Raw genomic sequence first — 16565 nt, 5'->3', positions numbered from 1 at the left:
AGAAGGGGTGGGTGGGCGGGGCTTATATTTTGTCCATTTTTTTTTTTCTTAATATACGAAGTCTTTTTCCCAACAAGAAACTGAAAACAAATTTAACTATCGTATTGTTCAAAGAAAACTATATATTAAAAAAAAATTAAGCACCACCCACCCGTCCCGATCTAAATTGTGATGAATTTTTCATTCGTTGTTAGAGCAAGGGGCAGAGCGCAATTGCATTATGCAGATTTACCTAGCAAAATTTTACATTTTGAGCATGTTTTAAGTTTCTTATTGTGAAAAGAAGGCAACATATGATAAAAAAGCAAAATATAAACCCCGCCCACCCACCCTATCTCGAGTGTGATGATTTTTTTTTATTCGTCGTATGCCGGGAGATGAATTTAATTCATTGCAAAATGTTTATTTTTTATAAGAACAAACATGTTCCTACGTAATCGAAAACTACGTTTTGAGTAAAAAAAAGAAAAAGATTAAGCCGCACCCACCCGACCCGATCTAATAGTGATGAGTTTTTCATTCGTAATTAGACTGAGGGGTGGAGTTTAATTGCAAAATCCATATTTCTCTACAAAATTTTACCGTTTTAAAACGTATTTCACATGGTAATTTCTTGTGGAGAAATGAGGATTTAGCAACTAATTTTCGCTCCTCGGCTCACAATGCATAAAAAATTGTCACAATTGAGAAGGGGCGGGTGGGAGGGGCTTATACTTTGTCCATTTATTCTTAATATACGAAGTCTTTTTCCCAACAAGAAACTGAAAACAAATTTAACTATCGTATTGTTCAAAGAAAACTATGTATTAAAAAAAAAATTAAGCACCACCCACCCGTCCCGAGCTAAATTGTGATGAATTTTTCATTCGTTGTTAGACCGAGGGGCGGAGCGTAATTGCATAATGCAGATTTACCTAGCAAAATTTTACATTTTGAACATGTTTTAAGTTTCTTAATATGAAAACAAGGCAACGTATGATAAAAAAAAAACAAAATACATATAAACCCCGCCCACCCACCCTATCTCGAGTGTGATGATTTTTTTTTATTAGTCGTGTGCCGGTAGGCAAAGCTTAATCGCAAAATGTTTTTTTTTTAGAAGAAAATGGTTATGTTAAACATGTCCTTAAGTAATCGTGTTCTTTAAAGAAAACTATGCTTTGATTAAAAAAAAAGACTAAAGATTAAGCCCCACCCACCCGACCCGATCTAATTGTGATGAGTTTTTCATTCGTAATTAGACTGAGGGGCGGAGTCTAATTGCAAAAACCATATTCCTCTACAAAATTTTACCCTTTTAAAACATATTTCAAATAGTAATTTCTTGTGGAGAAATGAGGATTTTGCAACTAATTTTCGCTCCTCGGCTCACAATGCATAAAAAAATCGTCACAATTGAGAAGGGGCGGGTGGGCGGGGCTTATATTTTCTCCAGTTTTTCTTAATGTACTAAGTCTTTTTTCCCAACAAGAAACTAAAAACAAGTTTAATTATCGTGTCGTTCAAAGAAAACATATAAATTAAGGGAAAAACAAGATTAAGCACAACCCATCCGTCCCGATCTCAATTGTAATGAAATTTCCATTCGTTGTTAGACTGAGGGGCGGAGCATAATTGCAAAATACATATTTCCATAGCAAAATATAAACCCCGCCCGCCCACCCCTGTCTCAATTGTGATGATTTTTTTTATTCGTCGTGAGCCGAGAGGCGAACACTAATTGCAAAATGCTTATTTTTTTGTAAAAGATGCTATGTGAAACATGTTCTTAAGTAATCGTCTTCTTTAAAGAAAACTACGCTTTAAGTAAAAAAAGACAAAGATCAAGCCCCACCCACCTGCCCCGATCTAATTGTGATGAGTGTTTCATTCGTAATTAGACTGAGGGGCGGAGTTTAATTGCAAAATCCATATTTTTCTACAAAATTTTACCCTTTTTAAACATATTTCACTTGGTAATTTCTTGTAGAGAAATGAGGATTTTGCAACTAATCTTCGCCCCTCGACTTAGAATGAATAAAAAAATCATCACAATTGGGAGGGGGTGGGTGGGAGGGGCTTATATTTTGTCCATTTGTTCTTAATATACGAAGTCTTTTTTTCCCAACAAGAAACTGAAAACGTGTTGTTCAATGAAAACATATATATTAAGGGAAAAAAAAGATTAAGCACAACCCACCCGTCCCGATCTCAATTATGATGAATTTTCCATTCGCTGTTAGACCGAGGGGCGGAGCATAATTGCAAAATACATATTTCCCTACAAAAATTGTATATTTTGAACATGTTTTAAGTTTCTTCTTGTGATAAGAAGGCAACGTTTGATTAAAAAAAGCATAACATAAACCCCGCCCACCCACCCTGTTTCAATTGTGACGATTTTTTTATTCATTGTGAGCCGCGAGACGAAGCTTAATTGTAAACATGTTTTTTTTTTATAAAAAAAATGCAATGTGAAACATGTTCTTAAGTAATCGTGTTCTTTAAAATAAACTACGCTTTGAGTCAAAAGATACAAAGATCAAGCGCCACCCACCCGCCCCGATCTAATTGTGATGAGTCTTTCATTCGTAATTAGACTAAGGGGCGGAGTTTACTTGCAAAATCCATATTTCTCTACAAAATTTTACTCTTTTTAAACATATTTCACATGGTAATTTCTTGTGGAGAAATGAGGATTTTTCAACTAATCTTCGCCCCTCGTCTCAGAATGAATAAAAAAAATCATTACAATTAAGAGGGGGCGGGTGGGCGGGGCTTATATTTTGTCCATTTTTTCTTAATATACGAAGTCCTTTTTTCTCGACAAGAAACTGAAAACAAGTTTTACTATCGTGTTGTTCAAAGAAAACATATACATTAAGGGAAAAACAAGATTAAGCACAACCCACCCGTCCCGATCTCAATTGTCATGAATTTTTCATTGGTTGTTAGACTGAGGGGCGGAGCATAATTGCAAAATAAATATTTCCATAGCAAAATATAAGCCCCGCCCTCCCACCCCTGTCTCAATTGTGACGATTTTTTTAATTCGTCGTGAGCTGAGAGGCGAACTTTAATTGGAAAATGCTTATTTTTTGTAAAAAATGCCATGTGAAACATGTTCTTAAGCAATCGTGTTCTTTAAAGAAAACTACGCTTTTGAGTAAAACAATAAACTAAAGGTTTAGCCCCACCTACTCGTCCCGATCTCAGTTGTGATAAGTTTTTCATTCGTAATTAGATTGAGGGGCGGAGTTTAATTGCAAAAACCATATTCCTCTACAAAATTTTACCCTTTTAAAACATATTTCACATCGTAATGTCTGGTGGAGAAATGAGGATTTTGCAACTAATCTTCGTCCGTCGGCTCACAATGAATAAAAAAATCATCACAATTGAGATGGGGCGGGTGGGCGGGGCCATGGTAGAAGGAGACATGGTATAGGCATCCGATGTACCAATTTAAAAATGGTCTGCGCATCCATTTGTGACGTTAGGTGGCATCAACGACCTTGTGACTCTTGTGAGCTTCGCTAGGGAAGTCTAGGGAATTTCAGCTTGAGTTGTCATTGCTCTGTCCAATACGTCAATTAGTTGTCGGATAACGAATTGTATTTTAAATTTCGCGCTAATTTCACCCCACTTGACGTCACACCCGATGCGTATGCCTATACCATGTCTCCTTCTACCATGGGCGGGGCATATATTTTGTCCATTTGTTTTTAATATACGAAGTCGTTTTTTACCAACAAGAAACTAAAAACAAGTTTAACTATGGTATTGTTCAGAGAAAAACGATTAAGCACCACCCACCCGTCCCGATTTCAATTGTGATGAATGTTTCATTCGTTGTTAGACCGAGGGGCGGAGCGTAATTGCAAAATACATATTTCCCTACCAAAATTTACCATTTTGAACATCTTGTATGTTTCTTGTTGTGAAAAGAAGGCAACGTATGATAAAATACAGCAAAATATAAAGAAGAAAGTACAAAGTAGAGAAAACTTTTAAAAGTAGTAATTTTAATAAAAACTAGAAATGTGTTGTTGAATAGACAGCATTAAAACACAGTTGTATAACGTGTTGCCTACCTTAGCACAAATCGTGGTTTGAGGTTATGTTGTCACACTTTTAAAATTTAAATTATAGGGCGAATTTTGGACAAAAGTGTCTACATATAGATACAAAATGCGCCCTTTGCAACTAACCTTCGCCATAATTAAACCTCACGTGGTTAAGCAACCCCTGGTCTTAGAAACAATCAGAGACATGATCCTAACCTCAAATTTCAAAGTGGTGAAAACGCGACGACACGCGTTCACGTTGAAAGAAGCCGAGTTGTTCTACGAGGAACACAGGAACAAGTTTTTCTATAACAGATTGGTCACTTTTATGACCAGGTACGGTGAACACAAATGCGATTTGTGGATTAAACTCCCCCTTCTAGTGGGCCTTCTGATTTCTACATTTTAGCCAGAGACGACGCTATTAAGGAGTGGCGGAAGTTAATGGGCCCCACGAAGGTGTTCAAGACGCAATTTGAAGCCCCCGACTCAATCAGAGGACAGTTTGGCTTATCAGACACCAGAAACGCCACACATGGCTCAGGTGGTCACTTCCAACTGTGTTTCTTTTTTGATGCTCTCTTTCAGATTCTCCAGAGTCCGTTCGCAAAGAAGTCGGCCTGTTTTTCCCACACTTTGACATAGAAAATTGGTACCAAGAAGAGGAGCCAAAATTCAGAGCAAACCAACTCGAATTTATCAGAGAATTTTTTATACACAAGGTGATTGAAGACGCAAGAACTGTTAAGAAAACTGAATAAATTGAACTATAACATGCACAATATTTACAAAGTACAAAATCATGCGTCAGCTTTTACAAAAACTTTGGGTTTTTGGAAAATTTTGATGACTTCCTCTAAGCGTCTGAGTTCGTCTTCGATTTCCATTTTTCGTTTGCGCTTTTTTAGCGTGTCGTTGCTCATTGGCATGGTGTTGAGTTCCTTGATCAGCGCGGCGTAATCTGGAACGGATTAATAAACCAGAGTTGATAAAATTGTGCGATTTTACTTTCACGGGCCACGCGAAGGTACTCCTTTCGTTCCTCGTCAGGGAGTAGGACGAGGCCTGACACGATATCCACTTCAAAATCCACGGGCTTGGACAGCTCATCCTTTCCCTCTTTCTGGTCTTTTGTATTTTTAGGGACGACCCCTTTTGGCTGCCCCGCCGCAGGCACACGTGGCTGCGGAGCCTCAAACTTGGTTTTGTTCCCTTTAACGTTTTTGATATTCTCCCTAACGTAATTGTGTTTTTCTTCTAATTCTGAAACGAATTGTCATTTTCTAACCGAGCGAGAATTACAGCGCACCTAATTTATGCATGCTTTTGGCCAGAACGTCTCCGTGGTCCCGCGTGCGCTGCGTCGGCGGCTTGGACTGCGGCATGATCCCGGGACTGGGGTACTTCAAAGTCCCCGTTTCGTACAACTTGGGTAAATCCTCAGGTCTCTCAGTCTGCACCGCCTTGCTCATGTTCTTAATCCGACTACCCAGCTTGGCTTTCAGCAGAGGCGACTTCAACCCCTTTATCTGGTTATACGACACGGCTTTCTTCCCAATCAGGTCCTTGGACGTTTTTCTTCTAGTGGTGTTCATGTATGAGTACACCCTCGGCGCCACGTGTTTGAATTTATCAGGCTTAATAATTTGGGATTTTGACGAGACCTTCGAGTCGTTCATGTACCCCTGCATCTCCTTCAACTGTCTGATGTTCTCGCGAACGAAATTTCTAGCGTGTGCACGTTCTGCAATCACAGTTCGAAAAGTTGGGAAAATGGGTTGGAGCTACTTACTTGCTTCGGGAAAAATTCCCCGCAAAGTCGTAGTATTCATAATCTTTCATCAGAGAATTTTTTGTGCCGAATTTTAATGATTGACAATTTTAACACAAATGTCATTTTTTTTCGAAATGTTGATGGTGTTTTGTTTCGGGGGGTGACTGCATAACAACGTTGTCGCTCCAGAATCAAGTGTACCTTATCGATTAGAGGTTTTGGGGCCAGTGTGTGGGATTTAGGACACCAAACATTAAAAATTAACGCTATCTAATTTCGGCACAGGTTGTTGTTATTGTTGTTGTTGCGGCGCAACTTGAGACACAGCTGAATTGCGTTCAAAAAAGCGCGCCAAGGAAATTAAAACGCATCGTAGAAGCCCCTTTGGTGGTTTTGTCGTGCATTGTTAATACTTGTTGACACCCCCAGCACCAGTTTTGTTATTAACTATTAATAAATTTCGTCAGCAATACATGTAGTGTGAAAGGTAGTTGAGCCACTTCCAGATCTGTCATTTGTACGTGTCACAATTTTTGAGGTTATGATTGTCAATTTAAAACCCCAGTGCCATGTCTTGGATCGCCAACTCCCCTCTCACGTACTTGCAGCAGTTCTGCGTTAACGTGATAAAATGCGGCCCCATCCCCAAGCACATCGCCATCATCATGGACGGCAACCGGCGCTACGCCACCAAAGCTAAAGTCGAAAAGGCTGAGGGGCACACCAGAGGCTTTGACAAGCTGGCCGAAGCCCTGCAGTGGTGTCTCGAGCTCGGCATCCCCGAAGTCACGGTCTACGCCTTCAGCATCGAGAATTTCAAGCGCAGCCAAAGTGAAGTGGACACTTTGATGAAGCTGGCCACCGAGAAGTTCCAGAAGTTGTTGGACGAAAGGGAGAAAATTATGGCTGAGGGGGTGTGCATTCGGATAATCGGGAACATGTCGTTGTTGTCGCAGGAGCTGCGGAAACTAATAGCAGAGGCTGTGCTTATGACGAAGGACAACAACAGGGCATTTTTGAACGTGGCGTTCGCGTATACAGCGCGGGACGAGATGGTGAATACGGCGAGGAAGGTGGTGGAAGGGGTGGAAAAGGGGGCCATCGAGGCGGACGATGTTGATGAGGATTTGATTTCGAGGTGTTTGTATACTGGGGATAGGCAGGATCCGGATATAATCGTGCGCACGTCGGGGGAGGTTAGGTTTAGTGATTATTTGTTGTGGCAGATTTCTAATAGTTATATTTGTTTTACGGAGGTGTTATGGCCGGAGTTTTGTATCTGGCATTTATTGGCGTGCGTTTTTAAGTATCAAAGGTGTTACAATGATCTGAAAAAGAACAATGTTAAAATTATTAAAAATGAAAGGGTGAAGAGTTTTGTTGAAGGGTTAGAACAAGAAAAGCTGATGCAACTTAAAAGTTATATATGAAATAAATATGATGTTAGGAAATTGTTTTTTAATGACCCTTTATCACGCGTTACGTAACATTAGGAAACCGCATTATCACTATTTAGTCAATAGCGCAATATTTATTTTTTCAGTCAGACCTAGAACTTTGACCAGTTAGCACATAGAAGTAGTTCCTAAGCAAAATGTCTCTAATTAGGAAGGTCATTAACACTTCTAGGGCACCAAAACCTCTAGCTCCCTACAAGTTAGTATTTAATAAATTCGTTATAAACAAAATTTAACAAATTTTTATAGTCAGGCTGTGCAACTAGACAAGACCTTGTATGTCTCAGGGGTGATAGGTCTGGACAAAGACACAATGCAGTTGGTTAAAGGGGGGGCAGCTGCCGAAGCTAGACAAGCCTTAACCTGGTTGGGAAATATTTTAGAAGATGCCGGTTCTTCGTACGAAAACGTCGTTAAAAGTACCGTGTTTTTGGCCAACATGGACGACTTCGTAGCTGTTAACGAGGTTTACCAAGAGTGTAAGTCTTAAATTTTTTAACTTAAGGAGGCGTCTTGTCAAATTTAAATATACAGAATGTCCCACACAACTTTTGTTCTAGTTTTTAAAAGCAACTTCCCCGCGCGCTCCGCCGTCCAAGTTGCCAAACTCCCGCTAAACGCAAACGTGGAAATCGAAGTGGTGGCAGCCGTAGGGGACGTCGTCCACGTAACCGCCAGACTGTAATTTCCGCCAATAAAACTTTCTAATCACATAATTTTATTAATACACCTTTAAACATTTCAAATGAACAATATTTACAATAAAATATAATACTAAAATCGCTATGTACCACGAAAAACCAAACAAGCTCTTAGGAATGTTAACTATACAGTTATTTACATCAAAAAACTTGAAACAATAAGTCTGATTTATTAAATATTATAACAGTAAAAGGCGAACTCGCATCTATAAATATACGTTTTATTTTTATACTTATGCTTTGCCTGGTACAGCAACGCCGCCTTTGGGGGCGGACTTATTGTCACTCTGTTCTTTCTCTAACTGCCGTCCCAGATACTCCCAATTATGAACCATCAATTTCTGGACTGCCAATAAAGCTTCATAGCGGACGTTGGGGTCTTCATGGGCTAACAGCTGCATCACCAGTTGTTTCCCACCTAGCTGTTCAATAACGCTAACAAAAACCGCATTATAACGAAATCATACAACTCCATCTGTTCGGTAAACTTACTGTTTTCCCCTCGGGTAGTGCCTCACGTACTCCCCTATATCATAACTCGCTACGCTCAAGACCAACGGATCCTTACTCTGCTCCAACAAATGAATCAAAATCCTCAACAACTCGTAATTCTTTTCGTTGAGCCGCTGCGCGTTTTCCCTCCAGAATTTGCTCTTGTGCACCGGCGACCACTCCAACCTGCCCGACTTGACCTCAGTCGCGTACTCGTCGAACGAGCTCAAATCCTGCACCGAGTTCTGCAGTTTCTCGGTCAGGAACTCGATGTCTTGAGCCACGTCTTCGTCGTCGAATTTGCGCTGCTCGAGGATGTTCAGCTGCTTCAGCACCTTGCACTGCACCATCGCGATGCAGTGCTCTTTGGCGACTTGCGAGTCCTCGGGTTTTTCGATCAGGTTCCTGAACACGGCCAGGATGATCCTGGTGACCTTCTCCTTGACGGAGTCGCTGAGGATGTCGGCCAGGATCGGGATTACGTTGAATTTGTTCATCTTCTCGGCGAGGAGCGGGTTGAAGGTGAGCACCCAGAGGCAGAAGATGAGTTGGTATTGGACCTGGAAGTTGACGCGGCCGGAGAGGACCGAGAGGAGGGTGGAGATGCCGTCCACGGAGACGAAGGCGAAGCGGTACTCGTCGATGCGGAGCATCATCTGGAGGCAGCGGCCGACGGACTGGATGTACTCGTTGTTCTGGACAGAGAAGAGAATTAGAGGGTGGGGGGTGCCCGGGTCACGGTGAACGAAAGAATTATTTTTTTCGGCAATAAAATCTTAGTAACCGCTGGAAACGGTGTAAGCAAAAGTATTGTCGCCATAACAGCGAGGGGTATTAAGCTCCTCTGCCTTCTCTCAGCGGGTTCCCATAATTTCATAAACACTCATTGTAGCCTCATTAATAATTTTAATCGCTTCATCTGTTTTGAGGAGAGTTTCTGCGTGCTTAATTGTCGCATTCTTTCGATGTATATACATAAACAATTGATGTTAAGCATATAGTGATCATAATCAGGAATTTTAAAAATCTAAAAAATCCAAAAATTAAAATATCGAATAGATGAAAATGTTGAAAAATCTAAGATTTAAAAATTCGCATAATTTTGAAAAAGTGAGCAAGTAAAAAATCTAAAGATCAGAAAGTCTAAAAATTAAAAAATCGATTAATCCAGAAATTAAAAAAACGAAAAATTTAAAAATTTAAAAACGGCAAAAATTGAAAAATTAAAAAATCCAAAAATTTAAATATATAAATCCCATAACTGTAACATCGAAAAATGGGAAAATTCAAAATTTAAACTCAAAAAACCCGATAAATAATTGGAAAATCGAAATATCGCAAAACTGAAAAATTGAAAAATCGAAAAACCAGAAAGCAAAAAATCGGAATATTGAGAAATCGAAACAACAAAAAGTGAAAAATCTAAAATTTGAAAATCAAAAAGCTGAAAAATCGCAAAATGAAAGATAAAAAGTCGCAATATTTTGAAAAATCGAATAAGTAAAAAATAAAAAAAAAAAGCAAGTCGAAAAATCTAAAAATTTAAAAAACCAAATACATATTGAAAAATCCGAAATATGAAAAATCGAAATATCCAAAAATTTAAATCCTAAAACTTAAACGCTGAAAAATTGGAAAATCGAAAAATCGCGAAATCGAAACATCAAAAGATTGAGAAGTCGAAAAATTGAAAAATTGAGAAATGGAAGTGGCTGAAAATTGAAAAATGGGAAAATTCAAAATTTTTTTGGAATTTTTTGATATCAAAATTTCGTTTTTGCAACTTTGGTTTTTCAATTTTTAGTTTCTTCAATTGTTCGATTTGAAGTTTTTCGATACTTGAATTTTTTATTTTTCATTTGCTCTATTTTTAATTTTCATTTTCTCGATTTTATATCGCAATTTTTCGTTTTTCGTTCGTTCAATTCTTCAGATTTTCGTTTCGGTTTTGAATTTTCTTTATTCTTACAGTTTTTCGAATTTTCTGTTTGGATTTTATAAAGTTTTGTGTTTTCAATTTCGATTTTTTCAATTTTAAAATTAAACATTGAAAACCCGAGAAATTTATATTGAAAAGTTTAAAAATTTCCAAATCGAAAAATTGGAAAAATGAAAAATACAAAAAATTTAAATTAAAAATATGAAAAAAAAAAACAAATTCTAAACACTGAAAAGTTGAATTGAAAAAATAAAGAAAATAAACGGAAACGAAAAATTGAAAAAGAGAAAAGTTTAAAAATGATAACTCGACTTGAAGGAACAAGAAAAAAATTTGAAAAATTCTACATCGAAAAATTAAGGAAATCGAAATTAAAAAAACAAAACTTTATAAAATTGAAAACGCGAATAATCGAAGAACTGAAAAAACGAAAAATCTAAGATTTAAAGAGTCACAAGATTTTGAAAAATCGAACAAGTAAAAATAAAAAAAAAAAACAAAGTCAAACTTAAACATTGAAAATTTGAGAAATCTAAAAATTGGGAAATCGAGAAATATGAAAGATGAAAACTCGAAAAGTCGATTAATCGCGAAATTGAGAAATCGAAAAATCCAAAGATTTAGAAACACCAAAAATGGAAAATTTTTAATACATGAATCCCAAAAACTGAAACATTGAAAAATTGGAAAATCGAAATCGAAAAATTGAAAAATCGCGATATCGAAACATCAAGAGATCGAGAAGTCGAAAAATCGAAAAATTGAGAAATGGAAGTGGCTAAAAATCGAAAAATGGGAAAATTCGAAATTGAAAAATTTGAATTTAAAAAACCGATAAACCGAAAAAGTAAAAACCCGGAAAATCTAAAAACGAGAAGGCGAAAAATCGAAAGAAAACCGTTAATCGAAATATCGAAAAACTGAAAAATTAATTCCAAAAAATTGAAAATTTAAAAAATCGACCAATCAAAACATCAACAAATCGAAAAATCAAAAAACTGAAAAATCGAATAAGTAAAAAATAAAAAAAAGTCGAAAAATCTAAACATTTAAAAATCGAAACACATCTTGAAAACTCCCGAAACTTAAACATTGAAAGTTTGAGAAATGGAAAAATTGAGAAATCGAGAAATCAGACAGATGGAAAGTCAAAAAATGGAAAAATCGATTCGTTTTTTAATTTTCTTTATTCTTACAATTTTTCGAGTTTTCTGTTAGGATTTTATAGTTTTGTTTTTCAGTTTTAAAATTAAAAATTGAAAACACGAGAAATTTATATCGAAAAGTTTAAAAATTTCCAAATCGAAAAATTTGAGAAATGAAAAATACAAAAAATTTAAGTTGACAATACAAAAAAAACAAATTCCAAGCACTGAAAAGTTGAATTGAAAAAATAAAGAAAATAAACGGAAACAAAAAATAGAAAAATGAAAACTCGAAGAGTTCTATGTCGCACACTTGAAGGAACAAGAAAAAAATGAAGATTTGAAAAATTCTAAATCGAAAAATTAATGAAATCGAAATTAAAAAACAAAACTTTATAAAATTGGAAAATCTAAAATTTAAAAATTCGAAGAATTGAAAATTTAAAAATCGAGTAATCAAAACCTCAACAAATCGAAAAATCAAAAAACTGAAAAATCGAATAAGTAAAAAAATCGAAAAATCTAAAAATTTAAAAATCCCGAAACTCAAACATTGAAAGTTTGAGAAATGGAAAAATTGAGAAATCGAGAAATCAGACAGATGGAAAGTCGAAAAATGAAAAAATCGATTCGTTTTTTAATTTTCTTTATTCTTTTACACGTTTTCGAGTTTTCGATGTTTGAATTTTATAAAGTTTTGTTTTTTCAATTTCGATTTTTTCAGTTTTAAAATTAAAAATTGAAAACTGGAGAAATTTTAAGTGGCAAAATTGCTAATGTAAGATACAAAAAAAAAAAATGAAAATTGAAAAATTTCCCAATTGAAAAATTTCCCAATCGAAAAATTGGAGAAATGAAAATTCAAAAAACAAAAAGAGACAAATTCTAAAACAGAAAAATCGAATATTTAAAAAAATTAAGAAAATTAACGGAAACGAAAAATTGTATAATGAAAAATTGAAAAATAGAAAAGTTTAAAAATGAACTTGAAGGAACAAGAAAATGAAAATTTGAAAAATTCCAAATTGAAAAATTAAGGAAATCGAAATTGAAAAAAAAACTTCATAAAACTGCAAACTTGAATAATCGAAAAACTGAAAAATGTAGTATTGGAAGGGAAATCTAAAAATTGAGAATCGGAAAATCAAAAGAGTGAAAAATCTAAAATTTAAAAATACTAAAAATTGAAAATATCGAGCAATCAAAATATCAACAAATCGAAAAATCGAATAGGTAAAAATAAAAAAAAAACAGTCGAAAAATCTAAAAATTTAAAAATCAAAATACATATTGAAAAATCCCAAAATTGAAAAAACCCAAAACTTAAACATTGAAAAATTGAGAAATCGAAAAATTTAGACGCGTCAAAAATGGAAAAATTGAAAAATCCAAACAATTTAAACACCTAAATTGAAAAACTGAAACGTTGGAAAAATGGAAAATCGAAAAAATGAATTTTCAAAAAATTGAAAAATTGAGAAATGGAAGTGGCTTAAAATTAAAAAAATTGAGAAATGGAAGTGGCTAAAAATCGAAAAACGGGAAAATTCATAATTAAAAAATTTTAAATTAAAGAAACGGATAACCGACAAAGTGAGAAATCGAAACTTCAAGTAAAAAATAAAAAAAACAAAGTCGAAAAATCTAAAAATTTAAATTTTTTCATATTGAAAAATCGGCAAACTTAAAATTGAAAATTTGAAAAATTGAAAAATCGAAAAAACGAAAAATCCAAAACTTTATAAACGCCAAAAATTGGAAAATCGAAATCGAAAAATTGAAAAATCGCGAAATCGAAACATCAACAAATCGAAAAATCTAAAAATTTAAAAATCGAAATACATCTTGAAAAATCTCGAAACTTAAACATTGAAAGTTTGAGAAATAGAAAAATTCAGAAATCCAGAAATCAGACAGATGGAAAGTCGAAAAATGAAAAAATCGATTCGTTTTTTAATTTTCTTTATTCTTTTACAGGTTTTCGTGTTTTCGATGTTGGGATTTTATAAAGTTTTATTTTTTCAATTTCGATTTTTTCAGTTTTAAAATTAAAAATTGAAAACTCGAGAAATTTTAAGTGGAAAAATTGCTAATGGAAGAAACAAAAAAAAAAATGAAAATTGATAAATTTCCCAATCGAAAAATTGGAGAAATGGAAATTCAAAAAACAAAAAGATACAAATTCCAAACACAAAAAATCGAATATTTGAAAAAATAATGAAAATTAACGGAAACGAAAAATTGCATAATGAAAACTTGAAAATTTCCCAATCAAAAAACTAAAGAGAAATTGAAAAAAAAACTTCATAAAACTTTAAACTCGAATAATCGAAAGACTGAGAAATCGAGAAATGGAAATCGAAAAATTGAGAATCGGAAAATCAAAAGAGTGAAAAATCTAAAATTTAAAATAATAAAAATTGAAAATTTAAAATATGGAGCAATCAAAATATCAACAAATCGAATAAGTAAAAAAAAATTGAAAGTCGAAAAATATAAAAATCAAAATACATATTTAAAAATCCCAAAATTGAAAAAACCCAAAACTTAAACATCGAAAATTTGAGAAATCGGAAAGATGAAAAATCGAAAAATCCAAAATTAAAAAATTGAGAAATTGAAAAATTTAGACGCGTCAAAAATGGAAAAATTGAAAAATCCAAAAAATTTAAACACCTAAATTCAAAAACTGAAACGTTGAAAAATTGGAAGAATTATCAAAAAACTGAAAAATTGAGAAATGGAAGTGGCTAAAAATCGAAAAATGGGAAAATTCATAATTAAAAAATTTTAAATTAAAAAACCGGTAAACCGAAAAATTGAAACTTCAAGTAAGTAAAAAATAAAATAAAACAAAGTCGAAAAATCTAAAAATTTAAAAATAGATTAATTGAAAAATTGAGAAAACGAAAAATCCAAAAATTTAGAAACGCCAAAAATTGAAAAATCCGTAAATTTAAATACATAAACCCCGTGACTAAAACGTCGAAAAATAGGAAAGTCGAATAATCGAAAAATTGAGAAAAGTGAAAAATTAATTCCGAAAAATTGAAAAACCGGAAAATCAAAAAACGAGAAAGCAAAAAATCGAAAGTCAGGTTGATAAAAAACACCATTGCGTGCGATAGTACATCATGGCCAATTAAAATCGGCTATTAAATAAATATTTAATATTTTCCTCTTCCTAACGTGTCGTTCTAACTAAAATTTGTTTTTTTTTTTACAGATTGTGAATCAAAGTCAAAACTTGTCCGTTGGTAGGTACGTATTCTTTCTATGAATATATTTTTATAAACAGCGAGGTATTAGACTGCTCTGCCTCCTCACTGTGGGTTCCCGTAATCCCTAAACACAATAAAGCAAACAAATCGTGGATAAATAATACTTACTCAAAATCTACAACCACAAAACTGTTAGTAAGTCAAAATGACCATGCTTCATTAGTAAAAATCGTGCAACAATTTCGACGTCATGCAACACCCTTTCTCAACTTAAACCACACACACAGAAGGCGCTGTTGCAGTGACACCCTACCAAAAATGCATATATTTATTTATCTAATTTGTTGTTGATTTAGTCAATTATGTATGAGATGTGCTATTGATGTGTGATGACGTGTTTCCGTTACCGTAATTTCGTTAGGTGTTTGTTGCTCATCGATGCTGAAAGCAACCTCAGTATAACTTTCAGTGGCTTGTTCTCCCCTCAGTACGTCGTTTTGTGCCATAGTCGCAGCTAATTCGTCATACTAAAAACGACTTAAGTATCTCGCTTTCTGGCAAAAGAAAGCCGTTCTACGGTTAGTGATTTTATAAGACAAACATGTCTTCAATGAACCAGAAATCATTAGTACTTTCAATGTAACCAAAAATATACACACACAAAGAAAAAGATAGTGAATCCAAAACACACATTGATTAGTAAACACACGAACTAAATTAACGCAAGCTCAAGCCGCAAATGTCACACTTCATACCTGCATCTTCAGTTGGTCTTTCAACCAGGTCAAATAAAAGTGCAAATCTGACCGTTCCATGGGGGTTTGCGACCAACACGCGATTTTAGCGATGATTCTGGACGTCATGTTGGTGATGAAGCCGTCCTGGCGGTTCAACAAGTTCAAAAAGGGCCCCCAGACCGACTCCTTTTTCTTGTTGGCGTACTCGTGGAAAATCTCCACGCGGGTGCGATCCTCCTAATCACAAAATTACTAAACTTACACTCCTTAATCAACCATGAACCTAACCTACCTGGAGCATATCATCAATCAGGACCAGAATGTACTGCAAAGTCTGGTCTTTGGAGACGTGCCCCAAGAGATTGAGGAACGTCTGCGCACATTGCATGCGGTCGGTCTGCAGCAACTGCTCGCGTTTGTGGCCATCCGAGGTGTCGAAAGCTGTGATGAACTGGTGGTCTTCCTGCGAGATCATCTGCGACCTGCAATGTGAGGTTAACAGCGTCTCGAGACAAATTTTGCGTACACAGCTCATGAGTGTCTACTACGTTACTTGAAAGGAGCTAACTTACTGGAAGTACGACTGCCAGTTCACCCTTTGCGAACGGATGTCCGTCGCCCGTTGCTGCAGCACACTCGTAGCGGCCAACATATCTGAAATAGCCCACATTCCGCTTATAATTTAATAAACCCTGGGAATTTAGCCAAAAAATCCGATTTCTCGCCAAAATGAAGTCGCACGAAAAAATTTTTAGTGCCACTGGTACACTCATCGTAGACGTCACGTGAGCGTAACACACCTATTTTGAATTAATTAATCGCTTTTTCGGGACTATTTTCAATGAAATTCGCCCGGATTTGTGTTTTTTTCGGGGATTGGGTGCGAGTTTCGCGTTTCGGAGGAATTTTTTGACCAAACTTTTCCCGGACTTGGGTATGCAAGAGTAACTTTTACCTATTTTTTCATCGTCTAAAGATGTGATTATGTCTTTGATTTTAGGGTCTGCGCCCGCGGGGACCTGCGACGACGACATTTTTGCACAAACAATCTCT

General features: G+C 35.3%; 5 protein-coding genes across 9 annotated transcripts in view; 3 read left to right on the top strand and 2 right to left on the bottom strand.

The window, feature by feature from the left end:
- LOC135132499 (2-iminobutanoate/2-iminopropanoate deaminase-like) overlaps nt 1-7993 on the top strand; it is a 167345-nt gene extending 159352 nt beyond the window's left edge. For all 3 annotated transcript variants that reach the window (XM_064060622.1, XM_064060621.1, XM_064060620.1), the window contains 3 exons: nt 7364-7476; nt 7527-7756; nt 7838-7993. In XM_064060622.1, the coding sequence (XP_063916692.1) occupies nt 7415-7476; nt 7527-7756; nt 7838-7962 (417 nt within the window). In that variant the 5' untranslated portion in view covers nt 7364-7414 and the 3' untranslated portion in view covers nt 7963-7993. The remainder of the gene's footprint in view (nt 1-7363; nt 7477-7526; nt 7757-7837) is intronic.
- On the top strand, nt 4078-4828 carry LOC135132503 (nucleoside diphosphate kinase 6-like). Its single transcript, XM_064060628.1, has 3 exons — nt 4078-4382; nt 4430-4590; nt 4635-4828. Exons 1-3 carry the CDS (start codon nt 4171-4173, stop codon nt 4805-4807), a joined length of 546 nt encoding a protein of 181 aa, XP_063916698.1. The 5' UTR covers nt 4078-4170; the 3' UTR covers nt 4808-4828.
- LOC135132500 (enkurin domain-containing protein 1) lies at nt 4789-6134 on the bottom strand. Of its 2 annotated transcripts, none has more exons than XM_064060623.1 (4): nt 5843-6134; nt 5356-5790; nt 5055-5309; nt 4789-5007 (listed from the first exon to the last, which is right to left on the bottom strand). In XM_064060623.1, exons 1-4 carry the CDS (start codon nt 5886-5888, stop codon nt 4847-4849), a joined length of 897 nt encoding a protein of 298 aa, XP_063916693.1. In that variant the 5' UTR covers nt 5889-6134; the 3' UTR covers nt 4789-4846. The 2 variants fall into 2 exon arrangements, with proteins under 2 accessions (XP_063916693.1, XP_063916694.1); XM_064060624.1 differs by having other exon boundaries at nt 5839-6132.
- Nucleotides 6212-7271, top strand: LOC135132501 (dehydrodolichyl diphosphate synthase complex subunit DHDDS-like). Its single transcript, XM_064060626.1, has one exon. The coding sequence runs from the start codon at nt 6390-6392 to the stop codon at nt 7248-7250; it is 861 nt and encodes a 286-aa protein (XP_063916696.1). The 5' UTR covers nt 6212-6389; the 3' UTR covers nt 7251-7271.
- Nucleotides 7979-16553, bottom strand: LOC135132496 (V-type proton ATPase subunit H). Of its 2 annotated transcripts, XM_064060615.1 has the most exons (7): nt 16468-16553; nt 16085-16166; nt 15805-15994; nt 15531-15749; nt 15183-15302; nt 8471-9165; nt 7979-8413 (listed from the first exon to the last, which is right to left on the bottom strand). In XM_064060615.1, the coding sequence occupies exons 1-7, from the start codon at nt 16544-16546 to the stop codon at nt 8212-8214; spliced, it is 1587 nt and encodes a 528-aa protein (XP_063916685.1). In that variant the 5' UTR covers nt 16547-16553; the 3' UTR covers nt 7979-8211. The 2 variants fall into 2 exon arrangements, with proteins under 2 accessions (XP_063916685.1, XP_063916687.1); XM_064060617.1 differs by lacking the exon at nt 15183-15302.
- Between the last annotated feature and the right edge of the window lie 12 nt (nt 16554-16565).

This window comes from Zophobas morio, unplaced genomic scaffold (genome assembly GCF_036711695.1).
Source record: "Zophobas morio isolate AGI-343-1 ecotype UQ-CSIRO unplaced genomic scaffold, CSIRO_AGI_Zmor_V1 ptg000021l, whole genome shotgun sequence".
NCBI lineage: Eukaryota > Metazoa > Arthropoda > Insecta > Coleoptera > Tenebrionidae > Zophobas > Zophobas morio.
Note: the sequence above shows the minus strand (reverse complement) of the source record. Positions and strands in the feature narration are given on the sequence as shown.

What these genes read in the sequence shown, in the direction of transcription:
- LOC135132500 (XM_064060623.1), bottom strand. Translation starts at nt 5,888, where the DNA reads ATGAAAGATTATGAATACTACGACTTTGCGGGGAATTTTTCCCGAA. An exon ending in TGCGGGGAATTTTTCCCGAA is followed by an intron (nt 5,791 to 5,842) that starts GCAAGTAAGTAG and finishes CTGTGATTGCAG; the next exon opens with AACGTGCACACGCTAGAAAT. An exon ending in CCTTCGCGTGGCCCGTGAAA is followed by an intron (nt 5,008 to 5,054) that starts GTAAAATCGCAC and finishes AATCCGTTCCAG; the next exon opens with ATTACGCCGCGCTGATCAAG.
- LOC135132501 (XM_064060626.1), top strand. Translation starts at nt 6,390, where the DNA reads ATGTCTTGGATCGCCAACTCCCCTCTCACGTACTTGCAGCAGTTCTGC.
- LOC135132503 (XM_064060628.1), top strand. Translation starts at nt 4,171, where the DNA reads ATGCGCCCTTTGCAACTAACCTTCGCCATAATTAAACCTCACGTGGTT. An exon ending in TTGGTCACTTTTATGACCAG is followed by an intron (nt 4,383 to 4,429) that starts GTACGGTGAACA and finishes TCCCCCTTCTAG; the next exon opens with TGGGCCTTCTGATTTCTACA. An exon ending in AAACGCCACACATGGCTCAG is followed by an intron (nt 4,591 to 4,634) that starts GTGGTCACTTCC and finishes GCTCTCTTTCAG; the next exon opens with ATTCTCCAGAGTCCGTTCGC.
- LOC135132496 (XM_064060615.1), bottom strand. Translation starts at nt 16,546, where the DNA reads ATGTCGTCGTCGCAGGTCCCCGCGGGCGCAGACCCTAAAATCAAAGAC. An exon ending in AACTGGCAGTCGTACTTCCA is followed by an intron (nt 15,995 to 16,084) that starts GTAAGTTAGCTC and finishes CTCACATTGCAG; the next exon opens with GTCGCAGATGATCTCGCAGG. An exon ending in AAGACCAACTGAAGATGCAG is followed by an intron (nt 15,303 to 15,530) that starts GTATGAAGTGTG and finishes AGTCGTTTTTAG; the next exon opens with TATGACGAATTAGCTGCGAC.